At 40.5% G+C, this 27689-nt stretch overlaps 1 protein-coding gene across 2 annotated transcripts in view; it reads left to right on the top strand.

Moving 5' to 3' along the window:
* Nucleotides 1-27689, top strand: part of RARG (retinoic acid receptor gamma) — a 220565-nt gene that overhangs the window by 56699 nt on the left and 136177 nt on the right. For both annotated transcript variants that reach the window (XM_070740881.1, XM_070740879.1), the window contains exon 2: nt 20662-21016. In XM_070740881.1, the coding sequence (XP_070596982.1) occupies nt 20842-21016 (175 nt within the window). In that variant the 5' untranslated portion in view covers nt 20662-20841. The remainder of the gene's footprint in view (nt 1-20661; nt 21017-27689) is intronic.

Raw genomic sequence — 27689 nt, 5'->3', positions numbered from 1 at the left:
CCTCCTGCCCCTCCATGGCCTCCCGTACATGGAAAAAAAGACATCCGCCACCCCAAAATAAGGCCTAGTGCTTATTTTGGTGCCCAAAAGAAAATAAGTCTGGGTCTTATTTTCAGGGAAACATGGATAGTAAGGGCAGATATGCCCTAAATGCTTTTTAGACAAAATATAAGGTACAATGTTCAAATGGCAATATAGTGTTCCCTCGATTTTCGTGGGGGATGCGTTCCGAGACCGCCCGCAAAAGTCGAACTTCCGCAAAGTAGAGATGCGGAAGTAAATACACTATTTTTGGCTATGAACAGTATCAACCTTCCCTTAACACTTTAAACCCCTAAATTGCTATTTTCCATTCCCTTAGCAACTATTTAGATTATTACTCACCATGTTTATTTATTAAAGTTTATAAAAAAAATATTTATTAAAAGCAGATGAAAGTTTGGCGATGACATATGACATCATCGGGCGGGAAAAACCGTGGTATAAGGAAAAAACCCGCAAAGTATTTTTTAATTAATATTTTTGAAAAACCGTGGTATAGACTTTTCGCGAAGTTCAAACCCGCGAAAATCGAGGGAACACTGTATAGTCTAGTGATTTACACAGCAGAATACTTTATTAGGCCCATTGTAATTGTGACACCTAGGGAAATTTTCTCTGGTATGGAAGTACTCAGTGCATATGAAAAGCAACAGAGAGAATAACAACAGCAGCAACACCACTAAAAGGAAGAAGTAAGAAAGATAAGGATAAATACCACTACAACCATACTATATACATAAACATTAGATAGAACTTCAAGAATTAGGTGTTCAGCAGAGTGATGGCACCACGGAAAAAGTCTTGGCATATATTGTTTTATTACACTGATCCAAGTGAAGGAGTTGAAACAATTTATGACCCGGATATGAGGGGGAGTTTACAGATATCTTCTCAGCCCTCCTTTTAGGCTTCTAAGTCCAAACCTGAAACCTTTTTGCTTTTTCTAGATTTGAGAAGAGAGTCAAATTTATAGTATTTGACAGAGTTCCAACTTGGGAAACATTTTGTGTCCATGTACTTACATGTTCAAGTATAAAATATAGACACTTAAGAATAAACTAACCTGGAGTATGTCACCAAACAAGTTAATGTAATGCACTTTGTGTGGAATCGGCGAAGTCCAGCGAGACAAAAGAGCATAAAGAGCTCCACTTAATTAGGCTATGAGAGAATGAGAGAATTTTGTTGCAGTAGTAACACAAAATTAAAAGGTTACAGATTGCCTAAAACTCTAAGAGTGGCATTTTCAGATACATTAATAATCACTTTGAAATCTTCCTTAGTCATTTTGTATGTACATGGAGGCCTTGACTTATAACCATAGTTGGGACAACAATTTCCATCACTAAGCAAGGCAATCATTAAGTGAGTCACACCTGACTTTATGAACTTTTTTTTTTACACCAAAGTTAATTGAATCACATAGTCATTAAGCAAATCTAGCTTCCTTCACTGATTTTGCTTGTTGGAAGTGTTCTGGGCATGACTACTGATCCCAAAAATCCTCTAAAAATCTTCAATCAAGTAAAACTCTTTATTTTCTCTTCAACAGTTCAGATACACATTGGAATATATTCTGGTAGCAAGTAAACAGTAGGACTGGAATTTCTCTACCTGCAGGGAGTAAACATTCCATTCTAAATAGCTGTGAGAGAACAGGCTATCAATTTCTACTTAGGCAAAAATCTTACCGGCACAAACAGAATACAGTGATACCTTGTCTAACAAAATTAATTGGTTCCGGGAGGAGGTTCATAAGGTGAAAAGTTCGTAAGACGAAACAATGTTTCCCGTAGGAATCAATGGAAAAATGATTAATGCGTGCAAGCCCAAAATTCACCTCTTTTGCCAGCCAAAGCGCTCATTTTTGCGTTGCTGAGATTCCCTTGAGGTGCCCCTCCATGGGAAACCCCACCTCTGGACTTCCGTGTTTTTGCGATGCTGCAGAGAAATCCCAGTAGCACAAAAACAGGCGCTTCGCTGACAACGGAAGTCCGGAGGTAGGGTTTCCCAGCGAGGGCAGCCTCAGCAAAATCGCAGCATCGCAAAAACACCGAAGTCCTTGAAACCCCACCTCCGGACTTTGGTGTTTTTGCGATGCTGTAATAGCTATAAGTGTGAGGACTGATCATAAGTAACATTTTTCAGTGCCATTGTAACTTTGAATGGTCATTAAACGAATGGATGTAAGTGGAAGATTACATGTATTCACAAAAATAGCAGAATGGATTTATCCCATCTTTCACTGCCACAGTCTGTATCGGAAAATTTCAAATAAAACGTTTTGAGAAGATTTCCTATGTAAAATAGTATGATTTGAATTAGTGTTTTAAGCTTGATAACTTGCACTGCACTATATTGTTGGGTGCGTTAAAAAGTAAATCTAGCCCATTTTATGAAATTACATTGAAAGAAACAAAGGGCATTTTACTTTGAATGTTTGAAGATGATAAAATAATATGCAATTGTAATATTCTTTAGCTTTTAAAATTATTTAGACAATCGAAGATGAAAAGAACATATAATTTGAAGGGCTACCGATTTTTTTACTACCACAATGTGGGCGTGGCTTATGCATTTTCTTTCAACATCTTCCAGTGCAAATTGGGTGCTCTGGGGTGGAGCTCCATTTTCGCTACCCCAATGCGTCTCCCCCCCCCCATCCGGGCAGCAGTCCACCCCTGCAAAAGGGCAACATCATTGTCTGGCCCTGCTTTGAAGCTACAAAACCTGCCTGAATTACAAAATTTGGATTACAGTATAGAAATTGTTTCGGTTCATAATTCCTCACTGAAATCAAACATGGATTCAATTCTCCTATCTGTTTTTCAAAATATGCATTTCCTTCCGCAAATATTGCACTCTGTGACTACAGGGGACTCATAGACTTTAATGTTGTTTTAAGTTACACATACACACACACCCCTTTCCCCCTTCTATTTCAAAGATATTAAAAATTATTTTAAAATGCTCCTTGACTCAACTGGAAATTGTCACCCATTTGATGTGGAATGAGAAAGCTTAGATTTCCCCATTTCCATTTCAAATACATACCTCAAGACTGATGTCTTTGTGTGTACTATGCACAGTATATATTTATTTATTAAATTTATATGCCGCCCTAACAGTTTCTATGACCAGAAACTAAGAGTTAAATTTCTTTGGGATGTGTATTACATGGCCCCTGACTCCATTGGAACAAGTAATCAATAGTTATTTTGGGTACTTTGAGAATATTTCAAGCTGTATCCTGATGTGGAATTGACTGGGTTTCTGAGTTTATCTAACATATTGGACTTTTAAATGACCCAGCTGAATTATTGAATGAACATTGTATGATTAACTCTAGGAGCAACCGAGATAAATGTTTATTCTTTCTCAATTGCACTGTTCTCTCTCTCCCCCCCCCCCCCCCCAAATTATCTTAGCAGTTCATTTTCTCTTATTTCTTTCGCAGTATCGATTACCTGCTTTTGCAGAAATTTTGGAAGGGTTCGGTTGGCCACTGGAACAAATTGCTATATTCCATTCAAATAGAACATTTTTCTACTCCAAATGCCTTCCAAATAGAAAGGACTCCTCTGTTGAAAATGGCAACAGTTGTCATATGCTTACAGTAATCTCCAAGTTTTTATTGCTCCAGAAGTCTTCCGCCATATGGTGTCTGTGTTCTATTAGATTTGAAAGAATTGGGAAACCATGTCCTTCATTAAGATCCCACATAATGGTCATATTATTTATTTATTTATTTATTTACAGTATTTATTTAATTGGATTTGTATGGTGCCCCTCTCCGAGAACTGGGAGCGGCTCACAGCATATACAAAGACACATTCCTAGGAATGATCATTTGCATTTAGTTTAAAAAGGAGACAAAAGGAACACAGGTTTGAATATACATGTTGAGAAGTAGTAATATTAATTTATATGGAAATGCAGAGTATCCTCCATAATTGGGGAAAATGGTGACCAAATGATCTATGTGTTCCTTGTATTTGCTCTTTAGATTTTATTTGAATTTATTAGCTGCCAATCTTCAATGAAGTCTAGATGACATGTACGTTGATGGAGCACTTTAAGGTCTTTGCTGACTTTTTAAAAAATGGTTCGTGATCAAAAGACAATTTATGGCCAGAATAGTCCTTAGCAGGCATCTTCAAATGTTGACATGCCCTCTATAAAGTAAGACACACTATGTCCTCCTGACATCTTCTCTTGCAGGTGTGTAATTCTATCAGCCCTGGGGAAGAAATTAAGTCCTACTAAAACCCAAAGACATTTGGCCTTTGCAGCTAGCAAATTTGAGGACAACAGATCATGATGCTCATTTGGGTTTTAAAGACTTTGTTCTAAAAAGGGATGTCCTGAAGGGATGAGTATAACTATCCGGAATTTCAAAACATACTTGGATATGTTAAATGGGTTGGAGAAATAACTTGGGGGAAAAAGACTTTGAAGGACCTTTTTTGTCATCCCAAGGATTAGAGCCGGGGTGGCGCAGCAGGTAGAGTGCTGTCCTGTCCTATGGTAGAGTACTTATTTCCCACAAGGCAGAACATTTCTGGATTGTTTTGCCATCCTCCATTCAAAAACTATATCAGGTAATAATGGATACTGATGCTGCTCTATGAAAATAATAACATTAACTGGCAAGGTAATTTGGGGGAGTAAATGGCATTATTGGGGAGAAAAAAACATATTGGGCCAAAGTATAGCCTCAGTTGGTAAAAGCCAATTTAATAAGGATACGTAGATTATTTTATTCATTGCAGTTTTGGGGAAAAAGACGCATCCTATGTACGTGTATGTGGGTGTGAGAGCCTGCCTCTGGTTTTCTGGCTCAATTGCTAAAATGTCTTGGGTGGCCTTGAATGCCATCTGTTGGGATGATGAACATGAAAAAAAGTTTTAAAACCTTTTATAGCTTCCCAAAAAGTCTTTGAGATAGGTCATGGAAAATGAATAAAATATGGAAACGTTTTATTGTTTGGGAATTGGAACAGGGAGAAAAATGACATAAGATCAACACTTGTGGCTCTCACGTTCCCAAAAATATAGCTCTCAGTTCTTCATTAGAGAGCAAATTATTCCTTACTGACAACATAATCTCCTGACACAAAGAGCAGGAGAGGGAAGCATAAGTTGTATCTCTTTTTTTTTTGCATTACTACTGAAAATTATACTTAGAAATAAATTTGGCAACAGCTTTTGAAGTGAGAGTAGAATTCCTGTGGAGGAAAAAAAAGTATTTTTTTATATTTATTTTTCAGCATTTTAGAAACATAATCTATGGATCTATTGATGCCTGCAGTATGACTGAGAAGAAAGAAATAATCCCTACTAATTAGTGGGGAGTTTGGGAATATGCTACATAAAAGAAATATAAAATCTGTTCTTTGGTAACTCTCAAAACACCTTTTATTTGGTTATTTATATAAATGGTTTTTCTCATCATTCCTATCACCCATTTCCTCCCATGTTGACTGTATGACTGTAACTTGTTGCGTATATCCTAAGATTTTTATTAATATTGCTTCTTCATTGCTTATTTGACCCCTATGACAATCATTAAGTGTTGTACCACATGATTCTTGACAAATTTATATTTTATTTTATGTACGTTGAGAGCATATGCACCAAGACAAATTCCTTGTTTGTCCAATCACACTTGGCCAATAAAATTCTATTCTATTCTATTCTATTAGCCCACTGTTTAGTCAGAAATGTTCCTATGGTATTTTTATACAATCAAGGAAAATATCCACAGGTGTACAATCTATGGAAACAAGAGGAAAAAAATAAAGGAAAGGAAGGAAAAGGAAGCATAAAACAAGTTCAGGTATCAGTTCTTAAACTTCAGTAGTAATTCTTATAGCTTGGAGTAGTGCAGATGAAATCCATCTTGCCATTTCCTCCTCTTCTATTGTGTCTGTATGTACATTGGTGTACGTGTTTTAAGGAGAAAATGTATAGTAAAAGAACCATATCAAATGTCTGAGAAATACACATTTTAATCCCTACTTAAAATTACTCAGCTGTTACCATCTGATGAAACTGCTATTGTCCACCTCCGTCTTTCTTCCATGCTGTTGCGTGCTGATTCTCATTCCCATGTAGTGACCTATTGGGTTATCCAATCGTGATATATTATATAGACTATCCTTATTAGTCCTACTTTAGCACAAAATTGGCTGCATGGCTACAGACCTTAAATATTTTTCTGTGAGGACTTGGGAACACTTCCATGTAATCTGGGGGGTAGTAATGAGTGTGACACATATTATGCTCATCCAATAATGAAGAGGCTGTTAATTAACCAGATTAGTGGAGTAGTAAAACCAGCATACTAGAAACCAGGAGACTAAGTTCTAGTCCTGCTTGAGATGCAAAGCCAGCCAGGTGACTTAGTCTGGCCACTTACTCTCCCTAGGAAGGAGGTAATAACAAACCACTTCTGAACAGTCTTTTCAAACAAGTTGTAGGGACTTGTCTAGGCAGTCTATGAGAATTGGAAAAGAAACATGCTTTCAGGCCTAAGTGTGTGTGTGTGTGTGAGAGTGTGTGTGTGTGTGTTCTCATTTGGGTACTCAGGCCAGTGCAAACTGGGTTTCCCATTGAAAATGGTTTCCTTATACACACAGATGGTATGTAAACAACAGAGGCCTTTGATCCTATTTTCTTTGTGTATGGATCAGCGGTGGGTTGCTCCCGGTTTAGCCTGGTTCTGCGAACCAGTAGCGCTGGCAGTGGGAGACTCCGCCCACCTGCTCAGGATGCTTTTGCACATGCGCAGAAGTGTCACGCATATGCAGGAACCGGTAGCAACCAATTTTAGAACCCACTACTGGTATGGATCATTCTTTCTTAATTGCTTTCTTTTCTTTTTTTTATATTTTTATTGATTTTGTAAATATGGTTACATAAAACAAACTTTGACATCACAAAGACGTCCTTCCTGGAGTCCATGTTTCGGCCGGCCAGGAAGGACATCTTTGTGACGTCAAAGCTCCGCCCATGGAATTTCCCTATTGGGATTCCCCACCTCTGTTTGAGCCTCCCGACCGGCTGACAGCTCTGCGGCTCTTTTGAAAAGCTGGCAGCCGGGTGGCGGGGCTTCTCAGCATCCTCCTGAACCCAAATGCCGACCCTGAACTTTTGCCTAACTTCCGGGTTCGGTGTTCGGGAGAACGCCGAGAAGCACCCTGGCTGTTTCAAAACGCGACAGCCGGGCGGTGGGGCTTCGCGGCGGCCTCCCGAATGCTGAACCCGGAAGTTCGGCAAAAGTTCGGGTTTGGCGTTCGGGTTCGGGAGGATGCTGAGAAGCCCCCTGGCTGTTTCAAAAGGCGACAGCCAGGCGGCGGGGCTTCTCGGCGGCCACCCGAACCTGAACTTTTGACGAAATTCCGGGTTCAGTGTTCGGGCAGTGGGTTCGTAAGACGGAAAAAGTTCGAAAGAAGAGGCAAAAAATTTCTGAACCCCGGGTTCGTATCTCGGATTGTTCGTATGACGAGGGGTTCGTATCACGAGGTACCACTGTACTTTAAATTGTGACCAGAAACTAATTGGCAACCAGTGCAAATCTAGGAAGCCCCACGATAGCTCTCGCAGTCACATTCTGCAGGATCTGAAGTTTCCGAACAGTCTTCAGAGGTAGCCCCATGTAGAGAGTGTTGCAGTAGTCAATGGCCAATGCTGCTAGGCTTGAAATGTGGCATTGTCAATGGTGAAAGGGAAACCTCTTTGGGGCTTGGTTTTTTTTTGTTATTGTTGTTTTGCTCAAGCTTGTAGGCCTTGGGATCAGTTGGAGAGTCAGTTCTTTTGTTTTATTTTCTGTGGGCTCTAAACAACCATACCTATAGTAAGTTACTTCCAGGATTCACTTGTGAGCTGGTACCTTCAAAACAAGATGATTGTCTACATGCAAATGACTGTGTGTGTGTATGTTTGATTATTTCAATAACCCGTTTCATGGCAAAATGCTGGAACTTGTTTGCTGTACTGTAATATAGTCTTCTCAACCTGCTGTCCTCTAGATGTGTTAGTTTACAACTCCCAAAATTTCCTACACACCATAACCATGCAAAATGGGAAGTCTATGTCTTTACAATTCAGCATCTGGAGACTTGATTACAAATCTGCACACATGGTCAATATTTATATAACACTGTCCTTTGAGAGAAGCTCATTTAGCATAAACTGTGCTCACCATGTTCTTAAGGCAAAGTTTCCCATCCATCGCGTAATTAAAATTCCCACAAATAAAAATGTTCTATTTTCGTTTGCTCAGGAGCCCTATGCCTAGTTTTGACCTTTTGACAACCCCCCCCCCCCAAAAAAAAATATTTTAGGAGAGGTTATTCAAGAGAATTGTTGATAATAATACACACACATACAAATTGCTTCAACAGTAAATTGTGATGTTTTTGATGAGCGTCACCACTAGTCTACCAATAAGCTTAGCTTTTTAGTCCTAGATAATGTTAATAATACTGTAATATACTTCACAGTATTATTGTGCAGATAACAGAATAAAGATTGTGAAATACTGTTTTAAGTCTTTGCTGTGCATTGGAAGTAGCTTATGAACAGATGTCAACTTATTAGGAGCCGTGATGGTGCAAGTGAATAGAATGCAGTATTGTAGGCTAATTTACTGCTCACTGCCAGGAGTTCGATCCTGACCAGTTCAAGGTTGAATCAGCCTTCATGGTTCTGAGGTTGGTAAAATGAGGACCTAGATTGTTGTGGACAATAATCTGACACTGTAAATTTCTCCGACAGGGCCATAAAGCAGGGGCCTCCAACTTTGGCAACTATAAGACTTATGGACTTCAACTCCCAGAGTCAGCAGTAAAGCATTATGGGGTGGTCTGAATGCTATTGCTTTTGCTATTTTCTTTTTGCAGATCCATCTAACAGTCTGTTATTTGAACTACTGTATAGGAAAAAATCTTAAATAGTACTACTAATATAAAAAAGTTTTCATGTTTATATTATAAGTCACATTTGGGAAATTTTCATTCCTCTTTTGGGCAACATTTAAACATTTAAAGATTATTTACAATTGATTCCAAGATTGGACAAGGGGGAGAGAAAACAGGGATTTTCCATTTTCTGAAATTGTGAAATTTCAGGTATTGTTACATATATCCTTGGCAAAACAACCATTTGTACACAATAAAAAGACTGTTTTGAAGGTCTGCATTCTTTCATTTTATTTTGTTTGAGTGTAATACAAGGAGGCTTGTTATTTTGCTTAATTGACCATGGCTTATTTCTTTATATGATTTGTGAATGCATCAGTCGCTTATTTTTTGACACTACTTTCCTTATGGTACTTTCCTGTAAAAAAGAATGGAAAATAGCTATTAAAATATAATGTCTTGGTGTTGCATGTAATTCTAATAACAAAACACTGTCCATAATCTCTTCCTTCCTTCCTTTTCCTCACCCTTCACAGGAAGAAATGAGAAACTAACTTTTCCCCTTTTAAAAAAAATGTTTTTTATCAAAGATTTTCACAGAAGTAATGATGAAATAATGTAAAGAAAAAAGATGAGAAAACCATGAAAAATAGGACAAACATAAAAAGAAAAGTAAAGATGTGATTTGATTTTTATAGCAGTTGTAAACTTATTTCTCCTCCTTTCCTCCCCTTAAAGTTACATCATAATTCCATTCTCTGCATATTCAACCTTTTTAAATCAGCAAATCCATAAATCATCAGTGCATTTTTTCCATTTTCAGCAAAAAAGCGCACAAGAGATTTCCAGTCTTCAATAAAAGTGAGAAACTAACTTTTTTAAATGCTACAAATGAGAGCGTAAAACAATAGCTTGTTCCTGGATTACCTTTCTGCCTTTCTGTAATTGGAGGAAATGGCCAGTTGTGATCTCTCATCTTTACTTATTCTTTGAAGAGCCCATTGTACATCTAATTGGAATTAAACAAAGGGAAACAATATTTAAGTAGGGTATTGTGTATTTATTAATGAGAGCATGATACCATGGTCTTTTGAGACTGAAGGATGCCAATGCAGTGCAATGCATGCAATTTATTTATCAATCTGTACCCTTCTGCCAACATAAAGGCATTAATATTAAAATATTGGATCCCTCCTCTCATACATTATGACTACCATTTGGACTCTGAGCTGTATCAGGAGTCAATGTATCAGAGTCAACGTGCAAAGAAGTCAGGATCTGGAAATTATTATTATAATTATTATATAGTATAAGGGATTTAGAATTCTAAGATTTTGAGTAGGAAAAGTTACAAAAATTGATCTGATGAGGCAGGAATATTATGTAATAAATATTTAAAAACAAGGAATATTTTTAGTTCCAGTCCAAAATAATTTGAGATCAAGTCTATTATAGGAAGTAAGATTTTTTTAAAAGAAGAATTGCAAAACAATTGACAAACAGCAACAGCAACTGCAGATAGCTTTATTCCATAGCTCATCTTCCATTATAAATAATGTAGCAGCCAAGATAACTTCTTATCACAGAGTCAGAAAAATAATGCTCCCAGGCACGACCTCTTTATAACCTGATGACCCAGAAATTACAGTTAAAAATGTTCTGTTGTCTTAATATTTATGATTTGAGACACCTAGCTCAGCTTTTCTGGCTGGCAATATACCATGGCTCAATTCTTAAATGGAAACTAACATATGTTTCTAGGGGACAGGCTGAAATCTTTTAAAAAATACATTCTCTTAGCATCCAATTTTTAACAAGAAAGAAGCTTTTGAGAGGCAAATGGTTACTTTTCCCCTTGAAAGTCTCTTGCAAGATCTGTGTTTACAGAAAGGCAGAATGTTATTTATTTGTATTTGTTTTGGAGGGGGAAATGAAATTTAAAAAGGACATAGTGAACTCGTTCCATTATGGGCATTGAAGTCTATGGAAAATACAAACCAAGGAAGTTTAGTGCCAGAGGCTTTCAGTGCCTTGGCCATGAGTAGTGACTGCCTTGATAACATTTGTATATTTCTTACAAATGCCTTTTACTGTAACCACTGCCCACTATATGCCAACTCAATCTTTCACACATTCGTGGCATTGTGTTATTTCCTACTTCATTAGACTACTCCATTTTTTCCCAGATATATTAGAGAGAGGGGGGAAACGAGAGAGAGAGAGAGAGAGAGAGAGAGAGGAGAGGGGGGGAGAGAGAGAGAGGAGAGGAGAGAGAGAGAGAGGTTGGAACCATTTGAAAGCCATCAGAGCTAGTAGGGCGGCTTCTGTCCCAATTTAGAACCAATCTCCCAGCTCTATTTCTTTGTCCACTTCTTAACACAATTTCTTTTTTTCTCACCTCTCAGATTCTGACCACTCCAGAGACACTATTGACCGCAAAGGAAAGTTTAAGAGCTTTTTTTTTTTAAAATGGAAGTTATGAATGTTATGTGCTCAGTGTTCCCTTACTAGTTGTGACTGCCAGAATGCTTTGGAGAAGAGATCAAGTTGAAGTTAGGGATTTTTGTTATTATAATTAGAGAAGCAGAAGTGGCATTCAGCCGGTTCGGATCGGTTTGAGCGAACCAGTAGTAGAGACCTGTAGTTGACCTTGGTGCTATGCCATCCTAGACCGTGGTGCGATGCCGTCCTATTTAGCCATGTTTTCAAGCCACACACATGCATGCAAGCTTTACACGCGAGCAAACCATGTGCACGGATGACGCTCTCTTTCACACATTTTCAGTGCTAGGTGAACCGGTAAGGAAATTAAGTGAATCCCAGCTTCATAAAGAGAAGGTTTCATTTATGCATGCAAGATCCTCACTTTCTTGAAGCTGTAATACAGACATGCAGCAACTAAAAATTAGGAGCAACTAGATTAAATGTTCATATGTGAATTATTATTCTAAGATGTTCTGGTTAGCTAATCTGATCTGGTAATGTAATATTTTTAGGATCAGCCTCGGTGTATTGGGAATGGAGAGCAGAGTTGCCACATGCATATCAATTTAATAAATAATAAAATTTGGAACAACAATTAAGATGTGGAGCAAAAGGTTGAAGGTTGCTTTCTCCATTGCTAATCCCTATTATGCATCAATTGCATTTGTTCCGAATAGGTGATAAAGCCTAAGAGATATAATGCTCTTTAGGACCGCCCTTGAACTGTGTTGAAATAAGGAGAAAAACAATAACAAGTAAGAGTGATTTAAATCTGTTTCATACATAGTGATGAGATGAAGGCAATGGTAAGGGTGGAAAAAAGGTGTTGCAAATGGGATCCAGAGTGTCAAGCCCGGCAGGGCATGAAGTCCAAGACCTTCTGGATAGAAATGGTGGTGCTGTATTTTGGCACATCTGAATCGGCACAGATTGAGGAAGCCACTTTTATGCTATTAATTATCAAAAGAAAATTGTGAGACCAGCATGTCTGGAGAAGGCAATTCAAGATGCTACAAGGTTGTGGGGTTTTTTTGAACATATTAAAATGATTCATGTGTAGTAACCCACTCTGCTTGGTAGGATTAGAAACTCCAGGTTTGAAGTATGCATTAGCAGACTTGACATCTCACCAGGAAAACTGGATTTATCAAGTCAGGTTCCATGGAACACTCCCCCCACCCACCCACCCCAAAAATATTCTACTTAGTTAATTAGGAAAAGAGGCGATCTATGTTTTGGTGCATTTGGAACTATTGATATTTGAAGCATATAGTAGCATGGAAATTTACATTTGTGATGATGCTGGGAATCTGTGCTATAGATTGTTAGCCAACCCTCTTTCTTGCTAATTCTTCTTCAGAAATTGTGGTATGACCAGGAAATATGCTTTAAAATAGGTTTGTAAAGTAGCTCTTCAGACACACTATATTTGCAACTTCTTGGAAACTCAAATCACCCGCAGCGGAGAATGAAACTGGGTCATTTTCCCTCTAGGAAGATCTTATCCAAAACAGTTTGAAAGCACTTTGGGAGATCTTGTTGGAAGACAGGTTATAGCAAGCAGCCCCTGGAAAGTTTGGCAGTCGGAAATCATGGACAATGCACAGACATGTTAATTTTGGTTGCGAAGCAGATGTGTCTATAAAACCCGATTCTCAAGGATCCATTTGCGACAAGAGGTTTTTTTGCTATATGGAATGCAGCAGAGTTCATTCTTTTTCCTTAGCCTGATAGCCTTTTCAGCTGTACTGGCTAGAACTAATGGGAGGGGTAGCTCAAGGCATCTTGAGGAAAGCTTCCACAGCTTGGGGAAAGTAGCAGAAGGCATAAATCATGTGGATGCAGGCACTTATGATAAGAAAATATGAACTTCATTTCTTAAATTGCCATGGAGGAGAGCTTCAAGAAGCATAAAGATTGCCATGAATCTTAAATATTTTTCTTTGATTTCCTCCCCTTGAATTATAGCTTCTAAGAAACATAATTTTAGGTTAGACATCCCTAAATCCATTGCTGGCTTCTTTCATGCCCAGAACATGGGATTCTATGCTGGTATCGCCTTTGTCTTCTACCTAACTAACCAGGTTGATCTTGGTTTTTTAAAAATCCTTTTAAAGTTTTCTGATTGTGTAAATGTCACAATAAGCATTTTATTTATTTATTTATTTTAAAAAAACCCTATCTCTAAATCCTTCTTTTGGCTTTTCTCCTCACAACCTCATCTGCCTTCTACCCCAGCAGAAAAACTAGGTATCCAGTTTGGGGGTTTTGTGTGTGTGTGTGTGTGTGTGTTTATTTCTACAGCTTTTCTCCTCCTCTTAAGATGTGGTTGAGTTTTCCCCACAGAAAGTGTATATTGGGAAAATGTGAAGGAAATGGATATTTGGTTCATAAGAAGAAAGGGGTTGGGAAGGGGGTGGGGGAGGAATTGGTATTTTACCCAAAAAAATAAAGGCTATTAGATGTGTTAGTGGCAGGGTGTCATTTTGAGGTTATTGTGAAACGAATGCGAATTGGGGCTGCTGCCTTGCTTAGGCTGAACCTGGGCTCTTGAGTTCTCTGCCCTTTTGAAATAACTGTAAGCTCTTCAGAGACAGAGACTGGCTGTCTCCTTGGGTGAGTGTGAGACTGTGGCACGGAAGACACACCACCACAAAAAGTCTTTGACTGAGATGGCTCCACACGGCTATGAGCTATTGTATCAGCTGTTCCCTATGTGCTTTTAATATATTATTTAATCTCTTAAACAGAACTGATTTCTTAGAAACGCCCCCCCCCCCGCCCCCGCCCCCCGTTATACGTGCTTCTTTGTCTATAAGGGCTAGGAAGAATTCAGGAACACGGAGAATATACACTGCTCAAAAAAATAACACATCCTAGATCTGAATGAATAAAATATTCTCATTGAATACTTTGTTCTGTACAAAGTTGAATGTGCACCACAGCATGTGAAATGGATTGTCCGTCAGTGTTGCTTCCTAAGTGGACAGTTTGATTTCACAGAAGTTTGATTTACTTAGAGTTATGTTGTGTTAAGTATTCCCTTTATTTTTTTGAGCAGTATTATATGGATTTCAGCGACTCCGGGAGGGATCTATCGCCCCCCCCCCCCCGAAAAAAAGAAGGAACCCCCTTAGAGTGACCGCCGGGTGAACCCTCTCATTCCCATCCGTCCAACTGGGGCAGTTAAAAAGGCTGGGCTCCCGCTAACGGAAAAGGAGCCCAATGCGTGCCTGGAATTAAGCTGAACTTCATACGGAGAGCTGAAATAGGCAAAGGGGAGCCTCGCCTTTGGTTTTCTCCGCGTTGCCGCCATTGGAAAACATGCCCTTCCGTAAACCCCCTTTTTTCTCCCCGCCGCCCCCACTTTTCCACAGCGCCGGGAGGCAACTGCGCCCCCAAGCTTGCTGGCAGGAGCCCGCGCTGTTTTCTTTTCAGTGGGTTTTCTTTTCCCGGTTTCCGCGCGCTTGGACACCTCAGCCTGACGGCGCGTTTATTTTTGGAACGCGAGCTTCCAGAGAGGCCCTCACATATGGAAAAGTTTACGGAAATGAAGCCTTTAAGTTAACTCGCTCGCTTGAAATCTCGTGGCTTTTAGCTTGCTCAGGGCACTTGGCAGGACCCGCGGCAGCGGGGACTGAGGGGGGAAAGGAAGGCGGGCGGTGCGGAGCCTCAAGCCGAGCCTTGCAGTTTTTAAAGGGGCCGAGGCGCAAAGCGGTGCCCCTCCGGCTCTCTCTCCCTCCTCGTGTGGGCAGAATTGGCCGGGGCAGCGAAAGGGCTGGAGCCAGAAACGAGCCAGAACTATTGGCGGGAGAATGAGGAGACCTTGCTGTGAGGAAAGCCCACGGCACCGAACGAAGTTACACACGGCGGCAGAGTTTTTCTGGCCACCCCGCCCCGCTGCAAATATAGGAAAGAAAGATGACTGAGGCAAGCAACGGATGCTTTGCCTCTGGTACTGGGCTGCCTATATAAGCCCCCCTCAAATTGGCCCCACTCTTGGGTGGAACGCCATCCATTTGGGAGAAGAAAAATGAAAGACGGGGCTTGCGGGAAGGGGGGGGAATGCAAAAGACCGAGCCGGGGGCGCAAAGGCTCGGAGCAGAATGGAGAGGAGGTGGGCGCGCGTCTGTGGTGCAAACCCAGTTCAGAGGGCCGGGAGTATAAGACAACTGGTGGAAGGGGAGGGGAAGGGAAGGTGAAGAGTGAGTGATGGGCTGGGGAGGGGTGGTGGTGGCCGGAGGTAGGTCGGAAAAGCAGCGCCGCCTCGGAGTCGGCAGGAAAAGGCGCTGCCTGGGCTGTTGTAAATTAGGCCTGTGGTGTTGGGTTCCATGTGGAAGATGTGAGCTCACATTCTACCCCCAGGGTGGTACAGCCCCAGCCAAGGGCTGGCAGCAAGAACATAAGCTTCATTTATCTGGGAACCTGAAATGACTCTTGATTTAAATCATATGGTAAAAAGCACCCAAAGAAGAAAGAACAACATCAGCAAATACACACACACACCAACATACACACCAACTCTCGCCTGGTTTTGGAAATGGTTCAAGAGGGAACACACACACATACACACATAAAGAGAGAGAGAGAACATACACTTAAAGGGCCAGTCCCTCTGCTTTCTGCTGCAGAATGTGGAAGCAAACAGATCCCATTGGTTCAATTCCACATCTTTTCAATTCCACATAGTCAACAATTGCATCTGTGGATTGGGGCTAAATCTGAGAATGTGTCTGGCTCTGAATGTATGAAAAGAGACATTATGCCGTTTCCCCCAAGGAGGGCTTTTAAAACAAAGAACTCATATTGCCAGTATATAAATCTGGTCACTGAGGGGATCTCTGTTTTGGTGGGGTGGTATTAAACCAAAGAAAACAACTGGAATGTTTCTGCCGATTTCCATTTGAAGGAGAGGTTTTTTTAAATTAGCTTGCACCTGGGGAAGGGGGTATGTGATAGGGTAATTTGATCCTTTTACTGGAGGAAAAATCTTCAAATTGACTTGTATTTTATTTTTAAAAAACCTATATGCTTATTTGCTCCCTTGATGCCAAAAGGCACCACATTCAATCTCTGCAGGATAATTTTTGCATTCTCTTTTTCTAGCAGGCAATTCTGATCTTGAAAAACAGGAAGCAGTGAGTGCCCCCACTCATGCGCTGAGCGCTTTTGTCTTATCACACAAAACAATCCTAACCAGTTTCACAAATGTCTTGGATTTGGGACTGTATTGTAAAAACCAGGCCGAGGGAGAGGGACCTGGGCAGGATGGGCAGGCTTCAGCACCAACAATTCTTATTTTGGAAATTAATCACAATTTATGTATGTGTAGCTTCTTTTCCTTTTAAAAAACTTATTAAAGTTTATTATTTTAAAAAACCCCACAGAAACCTGGCCTTTTGCCTATGGCCTTAAGAGCGTTAAACCAATAAAACCTCAGCTGGAGTGGGGATAAGTAGTATTAAGAATTTATTCTCCTAAAATTCATTGTGTGTCACACTGCTGGTAACAAATAAGTATCAGGACAGATTCCACCCCTACCCCAATATCTCTATAATGAGCTACCAGACATCAGGGTATTTTAAATCCATATTCCTAGAGGCTTTTTATATATACCTATCAAGAGTCAGTGTGGTAATTTCTTGCCATAGCATGTGTAACTTGTCCTAAAAAAGGCTTGCATAAGCAACCTGCTTCCCAAAAGCCCTGGAAAAGAAAACTTTTCTTTTTAGTCCTGCCTCTGTATAGTTCATTTCTGTGAAGATCCCCATTTCACTCACTGAAACGCATTAAGTCTTTTGACTCTCCAAATGTGAAGTATGCCCCTCAGCAACAGAATAGGATCCATTCCTGCTAAAAAACCTTTCTAGTTTCTCTAGGCATATAATGTGCCTAGAAATACTCTTCTAATTGGTCTGTTCTCAATATCTCTTGGGGGAGAAGGGACTTTGAAATCTTACAAATCCCTGCAGTTTTTCAGGTCTAGCGAGGGAAGGGAAACCCCCCTCCCCCAAATTTTCACATCAAAAGCATTGAATTCCACTTAAAAGTTCAGTCAGATACAGTGATCTGCATATTGCAGTTTTATTCAGATTGCAAAGAAGAAAAATGCTTTATTTTTATTTATTTATTTATTATTTATTTTGTCCAATACACAATAATACACAATGACGTAATAGAGGACACCTTCGAGGAAATAGAATTAGAGAAAGAATAGAAGAGAGTATAGGATAAAATAATCAATGAGAGAATAGAAGAAAGATATAGGGATAGAAGAGAAGATGTATGGGATATAGGAGAGACAATAGGACAGGGGTCGGAAGGCACTCTGGTGCACTTATGTACGCCCCTTACTGACCTCTTAGGAATCTGGAGAGGTCAACTGTGGACAGTCTAAGGGTAAAATGTTGGGGGTTAGGGGATAATACTACGGAGTCCAGTAATGAGTTCCACGCTTCAACAACTCTATTACTAAAGTTGTATTTTTTACAGTCAAGTTTGGAACGGTTAATATTGAGCTTGAATCTGTTATGTGCTCTTGTGTTGTTGTGGTTGAAGCTGAAGTTGTCATTGACAGGCAGGACATTGCAGGACATTTAAGCAGAGCACACTTGCTTAGCAGAACTGTGTACAAGTAGACCTTGACTTAAAACCGTTCCTTTAGTGGTCGTACAAAGTTACAACGGCACTGGAAAAAGGTGATTGATTAATGTTTTTCCACACGACTGTTGCAGTATCGCCATGGTCACATGATCAAAAGTCAGAGGCTTGGCAACTGACTCACGTTTATGACGGTTGCAATGTCCCAGGGCCAGGTGATCACCTTTTCCGACCTTCTGAAAAGCAAAGTCAATGGGGAAGTCAGATTCACTTAACAACCACGTAACCTACTTAACAACGACAGCGATTCACTTAACAAATGTGACAAGAAAGTTTTTAAATGGGGCAAAACTCATTTAACTAATGTCTCGCTTAGCAACAGAAATTTTGGGCTCAGTTGTGGTGGTAAGACGAGGACTATCTGCAAAGTGAAAAAGCTCTTAGCAGGATAGTCAATCTAATTTCCCTTCCTGCGTATCTGTGGATGCACTTTGGCAGATAGACTCAAAAGTATTTTAAGTGGCCTGTGTGAGAATAGGTACTGTAATAGTGTCATTGCTTTTCATTGTTGGGGGCAAAGATTGTTGGGGCAAAATGCTGATTCTGTAAACCGCTTAGATAGGGCTGTAAAAGCACTATGAAGTGGTATATCTAAATGGCATAATGCTATTGCTATTATTTAGAACACCTTCATATAACAGTAGACTGGCAGAGGAGATCAGGTGTGTTTAAGCAATAGCCAGCTTAGACGGACAGACAGACAGACAGACAGACAGACAGACAGACAGACAGACAGACAGACACACTCACTCTTCCTAATCCTGCTGCTTACACCAATTTCTCTGCTTCTCTGAAATTCTCAGGATATTCCCATCATCTTCCCACTATTCTCAAGAGTGGCCAGGGCATTTATAATCTCCACTGGAACTTCTAATCCTGCCAAACCACTTTCCATCAGAAACAAACAAACAAACAAACAAACAAACTAGTTCCTGCAAGCTTAAATAAACTGGCAAGATAACACCTCTGGGAAAGTCACAGTATACAGTAGTACAGATTCTATGAAAGGGAGGATCACATGAGTATGAATTAGATTCTCTAAACCAGGGTTGGGGAATGATGGCCCCTTTATGATGCATGGACTTCAACTTCCAAAATTCCTGAGTCATCCAGCCAGGCTCAGGAATTCTGGGAGTTGATGTCCATGTGTCATAAAGGGACCAACGTTTACCACCTATGCTCTAAAATGGGTCTTGGCAACTTTAAGACTTGTGGAATTCAGCTCCCAGTTTTGCTTTTCTGGGAGTTGAAGTCCACAAGCCTTAAAGTTGCCAAGGTTGGAGACCCCTGCTCTAAAAGATGGTCTGTTCAGTTTCAGTAACAAGGGCCAGGTTTTGCCTCCATCATTACAGCATACTACAAAGTATGTCTGTGGAAATTCTCAGTCATCCAGGTCATGACTGTCCCAAAGGTGGTTTTCCAAAAGGCAACTGGATTTTTTTGTTTCTTTGAAAACATTATAAATCCTTCCATTCCCCCATCAATCAGTTAGAACTGAAGATGTTTCTTGGATGAGAAGCGAAACATTTTTGAAGAAAAAACTAAGAAAGTCCAGTTGCCTTTTTGAAATATTCACCTTTGAAATATTCACTTTTGTACATTAGAATGCATGCAGAAAAGCTTGATTGAGGTGTATTCTCTATAGTAGACACATGGTTTTCAGATACGAAGTTTTCCAGGAGTCCATCTCTACTTCACGCTAGAAAAGTTTCTGTGTGGAAATCTGTAGAACTTTTTCAAAAAATGGCCATCCTTTTGCAACCTGGTTCCCTTCAAATGGGTTAATTACAACAATTATCATCCTCAACCAGTTTGACTAATACCTTGGGGAGTTACAGCCTTCCCAAGATACACCAAAATGGGAAGGCTTGGGTAGAGAGTATTTAGAAATATTGATTTCCTGTGGGAGTGGAGCTGGTGGAAAGAGAGACTTTCATTTCCACCAATGGTTTTTTTTTTGCCACGTTCTGTTTTTGTTCTGTTCTGTGGGTTACTGGGTGCCCCTGAGAAATGTGTTTTCTCCTTTTGACTACAGTAATTGCAAAAACTGCAGCAGGTGCCAGACATTGTCACCTTTCTCCGCTCATTTCTTATATTTCTACAATTTAATTTAATTTATTAGATTTGTATGCCGCCCCTCTCCCTCTGTCCCTGCTTTTTCTCTGTCCCTTGCTTTTTAGAAGTTAAGAATGAGATATAGGCACATACATACTTATTCATTTATTAAATTTGTGTGCCTCCGAAATGATTCTGGGTGACTCACAATTAAAAAAACAAAGGAAAAGAAGGAAAGAAAATACAACAAAAACTGAGAATAAAAGAGGGCGGCAATGGGAAAAAGGTTAAAACCCAGAGGGGTTGGGATGGGGGTGGGGATGAGTTCTTTCTCTATCTCATGGTTGGTTGGCTTGCTTGTATTTTTGCAAAGGTTCCTCAGCTTCCATCTCTTCCTGGGGACCATCCTTGGATGGCAATGTAGAAACAAGAGTCCTGGGAGTGGGCTGTTTCCTCTACAGTTGAATACTACTAATGTCAATTCATTCCCTTGCAGGTCTGCACCCGAAGGAGACAGGAGAGGAATGGCCTTCTCCCTTTGAACGGCGTACTTGCAAAAGCCACAATCATGGGACCATTTGCCTGGAGCACTCTCAGCGCCAACCAGCTTTCTTAAGAGGATTTCTTCCCCCCCCCCCCTTCATTTTTTCATGCATTGACTTTCCTATTCTCAGTCATGGCTGTAAACAAGGAGAAAGGCTGCTCTGGTGGGACTCCTCTGGCTCATGTAAATGGATTCCCCCCTGCTGTGTACCCGTTCCCTTTCCCTAACCCACATTTCGAGGTGCTGACCAATGGAGGTTACTTCCGGAGCTACCCTACCGACCTGCCGAAGGAAATGGCATCACTGTGTAAGTGCCTTGATAAGGAAGTGGTCATAGGGGCAAGTTGGCATGGGGTTGGGTGCAGTTGGGGTGTTGGTTCCACAGCCCATGAACCATCAGGACTGAAAACCTTGACTAGCATGGTGGGCAAATTTGGTCTGATTGCTGTCCAAGTGGGACATAATGCAATGGAGAGATGTTGTCTGGCATAGATTTATTTCTGCTGAAAAGCTGTTCCTCTCCATAATCCCAGTCATAGCAAACAACTCAGCTTTAAACTGCATAGGCTAAAAGTTTGTGAGTAGGAGTAGGCTGGCTTAAACACGGTAATGAATGTATGCCTTGGGCACCTCCTCATACCCAGGCGTGTAATTTGGATTACAACACTGATCATTCACAGCCAGCACATTTCATTTTGTTGGGGTGATGGGAATTGTAATGCAATGCATTTGTAGCTGTAGCTGTAAATCAGTATTTCGAGCCAAGAACTTGGTTCAGCTCACTCACTTTCTCAAGTTGTTTCTCATGTGCGACATTTTAATGACACCTGCACTGTATTAGGTGCCATTACACTTCACCTTTGTCTTGTTCAGAAGGTTTGGGTTCAGCACTTCAGAATCTAAAAGAGTGACTCCTACAAGTATAGGATAATCACTGAACTGAGTTGGGGAGAATTTCCGCAGGAAATTTTAGAAATAATATGGTGCAATGCCAGAAACTTCTTATTCTGGAAAAAACTTCAGCTAAGCAAAGGAAGATGATAAGCCTGAAATTTGAATACATGAGCTGCATTACCCACCAGGATTTCAGCAGAGTTTACAAAATCTAATTGCGAATTGATGGCTTTCTGTTCCACACATTGCTATACACTCTGAACTATCTTCAAATTCTTCAATAATCCACCTTTTGCCAAAGCAATCAGGGAGCAGAAGAGAAACACAAATTCAATTGATTCAGTTGAATCACCCCATAGCTGTGTTTAGTTTGGGCATTGTGTGGCAACAACCCTTACAATTGTAGAATTGTAGAAGCTCATATATCTTGGGATCCTGTATTATTCACAATCTTAATGCAAGCTTGCAAGCTTGATGCTTGCAAAGTGTGTTCAACGTAAACAAGACTCAAAAAGAAGAGAAAATAACCTTCCAACCACCTCTTTATTTCTAGGATGCTTCTGAGTCCCATATACAGACAGTCATCAACTTAGGACCACAACTGAACCCAACAATTATGCAGTTAAGTGAGACATTTGTTCATAGAGTTTGTTCTTTTTTGTGACTTTCCTCGCCACATTTGTTAAGTGAATCAATGCAGTTCTTAAATTAGTAACACGGTTGTTAAGTGAATCAGGCTTTCCCATTGATTTTGCTTGTCAGAAAGTCACAAAAGAGGATCACATGACTCTGGGACACTGCAACAGACGTAAATGTGTGTCAAGAGTCCAAATATAAATCACATAGCCATGGGGATACTGCAGTGTGAAAAGGGATTGTAATTCACTGTTTTCAGTGCCATTGTAACATTGAATGGTCACTAAATGAACTGTTGTAAGTTGAGGACTACCTGTAGCGTTCATGGGGACTCTTAAAAAGCAAACGTGGTGGTGGAAGCTTAGCATTTTGTACGGAAGCATGCCTGCCTCCTCAGAAAAATTAAAAGGTAGCTATGGACAGTATAAAACCTGGAGGACTGGAGAAAACCATTTGTAAAACATGGAGGCTTTCACTGTCACTGTGAATAAGCCAGATTCATAACAACATGCTTTCAAAACTCCACATATTCCCAACAGCTCCCAAAGTTTGTCTGGATTCAGAAATCTTTCAGTCCCCAAATTTTCTTTTTGGCAGCTAAATGTAAGCCAAATCCCACTCTGTTCCTGGAAACCCCTTTGGTGGTAATGGCAGCCTTGGGTATATAGATTTGATCTGGAATCAGGGCATCAGATGCCCTTTGAAGACAAAGCCACAGATTGCTGGACTTTTAAATCAGAATATTCCATGGGCCATTGTAAAAAGAATTATTGCTATATGTGGCATCGTGCACAGGGCTCCTTGATTATCTTGAAAATAAAGGGAAAAGATGTTTATTTATCGAGATGCTACCAAGTGTTATGGTTATAGAAAATAATTCCATTCTATGGATATTTTAGAGGAAATGAATTATGGATGGACTGAATTGGCTTATTCAGTAATTATTAGCTTATTAGCTTACACAATGCCCTCGACTTGGAAGTAGGCGTTTGAAGAAGCTCTTTGTGTAAAAGACCCACATAAGGTGGTGTAGAAATATACCAAGCCTTTATTTTGGGTTGAATCACTCTTCGGAGATTGCATCATCTTTGGGAATTGCTCCCTTCTGATTTCCCTGAGAGGGACACAAGAGAAAGTTGTTGTGTGGAAGTGCCTTTCACTGCGTGTGCACAAGTTCATTGTTCTTTGCTTGTGCCATGATGACACCCTTGACCCGGGATACGAAGAAATTGTGCGCAGTGCTTGCCGGGTGTGAGTTTCACTGTCTCCTCTTGGCTATCGTACTGCGTTCTCCACGCTTTGGGGCATGTCTTGACTTCTCTGCCCTTACCCACCCCAAGGTGTGCCCAGGCTCCGTGCCAGACCTCTGGGCTCTGCTTAGTTGCATACTTCCCATCTGCCAATGCAGCAATGGGAACCCTTTGTGCTCTTCTCTCGTGCGGGTTCCAACACGCCAGAGCAGCGTCCCCAAGCTGAAGGGCTGTCAGTCATCCATGCCTCCAGTTCATTGCATATCTAGGCACTTTGTAGTTGTGGGCCTATGGCTGTCCTGAATGGAGCTCCCGAGAAAGAAGGAGCAAGCTTTTATAAAAACAGCCCCCCTCCCCTTTCTCTTGGAGTCTGCTGCATTATTTTTAGGGGGTGGGTGGGAGTTGGAATCCATTCATCCATTCATTCAATTACTGCAACGCTCTCTACATGGGACTACCTTTGAAAAGTGTTCGGAAACTCCAGATCGTGCAGAATGCGGCCGCGAGAGCCATCGTGGGGCTTCCCAGATTCGCCCACGTATCTACAACACTCCGTGGCCTGCATTGGCTGCCGATCAGTTTCCGGTCACAATTCAAAGTGTTGGTCATGACCTTTAAAGCCCTACATGGCATTGGACCAGAATACCTCCGGAACCACCTGCTACCGCACGAATCCCAGCGGCCGATAAGGTCCCACAGAGTTGGCCTTCTCCGGGTCCCGTCGACTAAACAATGTCGTCTGGCGGGCCCCAGGGGAAGAGCCTTCTCTGTGGTGGCCCCCTGGAATCAACTCCCCCCGGAGATTAGAACTGCTCCTACCCTCCTTGTCTTCGGTAAACTACTTAAGACCCACCTATACCGCCAGGCATGGGGGATTTGAGACATCTTTCCCCCAGGCTTATTATAATTTATGTTTGGTATGTATGTGCTGTTTAGTTTTTAATTATGATAGGGTTTTTAGTTTTTTAATATTAGATTTGTGCCATTATAATATTGTTTTTATCATTGTTGTGAGCCACCCCGAGTCTTCGGAGAGGGGCGGCATACAAATCTAAATAATAATAATAATAATTATTATTATTATTATTACTACTACTACTACTACTATTATTCATGGAATTGATTTGATCTGTATTTCTTTCCCAGCGATGCTTCTGTCTTTTTTTAAGCTGGAATCTTCATTGCATCATGGGTTCTGCCAACGGCAGCCCATTCTGCTGCCCCTATATTCCTACCGCCTGATTCTCCAGGTATATCTATACAGCTTATTCACCAGGGGGCATCATCTGATGTCACATGGCTTGAGACAGACTCTAATTTCTACTAGTCAAACTGTACTTAACTGAGGAAGAAGGTTCTTTTTGCAATAATAGCATTCGCATTTAGCATTTAGTCTTCGGAGAGGGGCGGCATACAAGTCCAACTAATAAATAATAATAAAAATAAATATACCGCTTCATAGTGCTTTTACAGCCCTTTCTAAGTGGTTTACAGAGTCAGCCAATTGCCCCCAATAATCTGGGTCCTAATTTTACCCACCTTGGAAGGATGGAAGGCTGAGTCAACCTTGAGCTGGTGGTAAGATTTGAACTCCTGAACTACAGCTAGCAGTTAGCTGAAGTAGCCTGCAATGCTGCACGCTAACCACTGGTTAGAGTGCAACCCAATTCTTAGTGAGCCTTTCCTAGCATGGCATATATGGACCATTTTGCACAAATGGGCATTGCTCTCAAATCTGCTTGTTGGCATATATGTGTGTGTGTGGTGTGTTCGTATGTGTGTGTGTGTGACATGTTTTTGCTGAATTTGAAAATTAAGGGAGACTAGGATAGATCTATTTCGGCCTTATACTGCTCAAAAAAATAAAGGGAACACTAAATTACACATCCTAGATCTGAATGAATGAAATATTTTCATTGAATATTTTGTTCTGTACAAGGTTGAATGGCACAGCAGCATGTGAAAGTGATTGCCAATTAGTGTTGTTTCCTAAGTGGACAGCTTGATTTCACAGAAGTTTGATTTACTTGGAGTTATATTGTGTTGTTTAAGTGTCCCCTTTATTTTTTTGAGCAGTGTAGATTTGGCAAAATGCATTTATCTTTGCTACTCCAAAGTTTATTATCTTCTGCTAATATTTTAATTTTCCCACAGTTTCCTGGATCTATCTCAAATATACTTTCATAATGCTGTTATTCAGTTACTTCCTGTTCTGTATTTTTTAAAAAAAATACTAATTGGATTCTGAAATAAGCACCACTTTATTTTTCAAAATGGAAATGTGATCCTTTTCTGTGTGGCAGTTGTTAAGCGATCACAGTGGTCATTAAGCAAACCAATAGTATGCTATAGGCGTGATTTTGCAAAACAAGGAAGTAAGTGCTGGGTTTTGGCAAAACCATTGCTGCAAAAAGCTCTCCATCCGGTCATGTGACCCACAGGGGAGCAGCAGCAGGCTGACCATCAGAACTTCAAATCCCAATTGTAAATAGCCCCACGTTATTTACAATTGAGATCTGAAGTTCTGATAGTCTGTTGAAACTTCAAAACTACTTGTAGTTTTCCAAGTGTGTCCTAAAAGAGGACTTGTTCCCAAAGCCTAAAGAGGCTGATTTAGTAGCATCTTAAATGGAGAGAATTCTATAGCAACGGTACTGCAACACTAAGATCCTGAACATTTGGCAACTGTAGAAAGAGCTGCCACAAACCAGCAGGACTTGCTATACTAATCTAAAAAAGTAGGAGAGGTTTTCTTTAATTAGGTAGAGCATTTTAGGCTTTGAGAAACTGATTATTACTGCTGTGGATATTTTGACTGTAGTTCAAAATCTACTTTGCCTCCTGTACTAATCAAACCTCCAAAACTTTACAAGAAAATCCCCAGGAAAAGTACGAAAATGCATCTCAGTGCAAGTTTCAGTGCACGGATGAAAAACAATAGCTTATCATTTAGGAGTGCTAAGCCACAAAAATGTCTGTTGAAGCTGGTAAGATTTAGTCCTTACCAGATGTAAATACAAAACAGTCAGAAAATATTACCAATATTTTTTTTTGTTTCAAGGAAGTATTATCTTGTTCTAGTGTGGTAAAATTTAAACTTTGGGACACAGAAATCAGTAAATTTTTCCCTTCTGGGTTTAGCTTCTGCCTTTTATTCTTCATCTGTTCCATAATAACAAGAGACTTGCATTCCATTCAATTCAATTTATTAGATTTGTATGCCACCCCTCTCCGTAGACTAGGGGCGGCATACAAGTCACTTCACAATGCTTTATAGCCATCTCTAAGTGGTTTTGAAAGTCAGCTTACTGTTCGTCAACTATCTGAATTCCCATTTTATCGACCATGAAAAGATGGAAGGCTGAGTCAACTTTGAGCCGGTCAGGATTGAACTCCTGACAGTGGGCAGAGAGCCCCCTCTAAGTGGTTTACAGTCAGCACATTGCCCCCCCAACAATCTGGGTCCTTATTTTACCAACATCCAAAGGATGGAAAGCTGAGTCGGCCTTGACCTTGTCAGCATCAAACTCCTGGCTGTGGGCAGAGATAGCCTGAAATACTGCCTCCTAGCTACTGTGCCACCACAGCTGATTCAATTCAATTCAATTTATTAGATTTGTATGCCGCCCCTCTCCGAAGACTCGGGGCGGCTCACAACAATAATAAAAACAGTATAATAATGGAACAAATCTAATAATAAAATTATATTAAAAAACCCCAACAATTTAAAAACCATACCACACATACATACCAAACATAAAATATAAGAAAGCCTGGGGGAGATGTCTTAATTCCCCCATGCCTGGCGATATAGGTGGGTCTTGAGTAACTTGCGAAAGACAAGGAGGGTGGGGGCCGTTCTAATCTCCCGGGGGAGTTGATTCCAGAGGGCCGGGGCCGCCACAGAGAAGGTTCTTCCCCTGATGCTATCCTGGCCTTTATTCCAAACTGAAGATAATGACTGACTGAACAAAATGCATGCATTCTGGATCATCTTATTTGGAAGAGAGAGCAGAATGTACTGTAATCTTAATATCACTGCTGTGAAACAGACAAAAATGAAGGTGCCATAAAAATAAGCAAAAAGTAGCTTGGGGGGGACAGTCTACAAAATTTCTCAATAACTTGCAGTAGAGTTTCAAGTGCTACCTTCATCAGTTTTAACAACTGCGAGAAGAGTTGCAGTTAGGGAAAAAAAAT

This window comes from Erythrolamprus reginae, chromosome 2 (genome assembly GCF_031021105.1).
Source record: "Erythrolamprus reginae isolate rEryReg1 chromosome 2, rEryReg1.hap1, whole genome shotgun sequence".
Classification (NCBI taxonomy): Eukaryota; Metazoa; Chordata; class Lepidosauria; order Squamata; family Dipsadidae; genus Erythrolamprus; species Erythrolamprus reginae.
The sequence above is the reverse complement of the archived record's forward strand: the minus strand, read 5'-3'. Positions and strand labels throughout refer to the sequence as shown.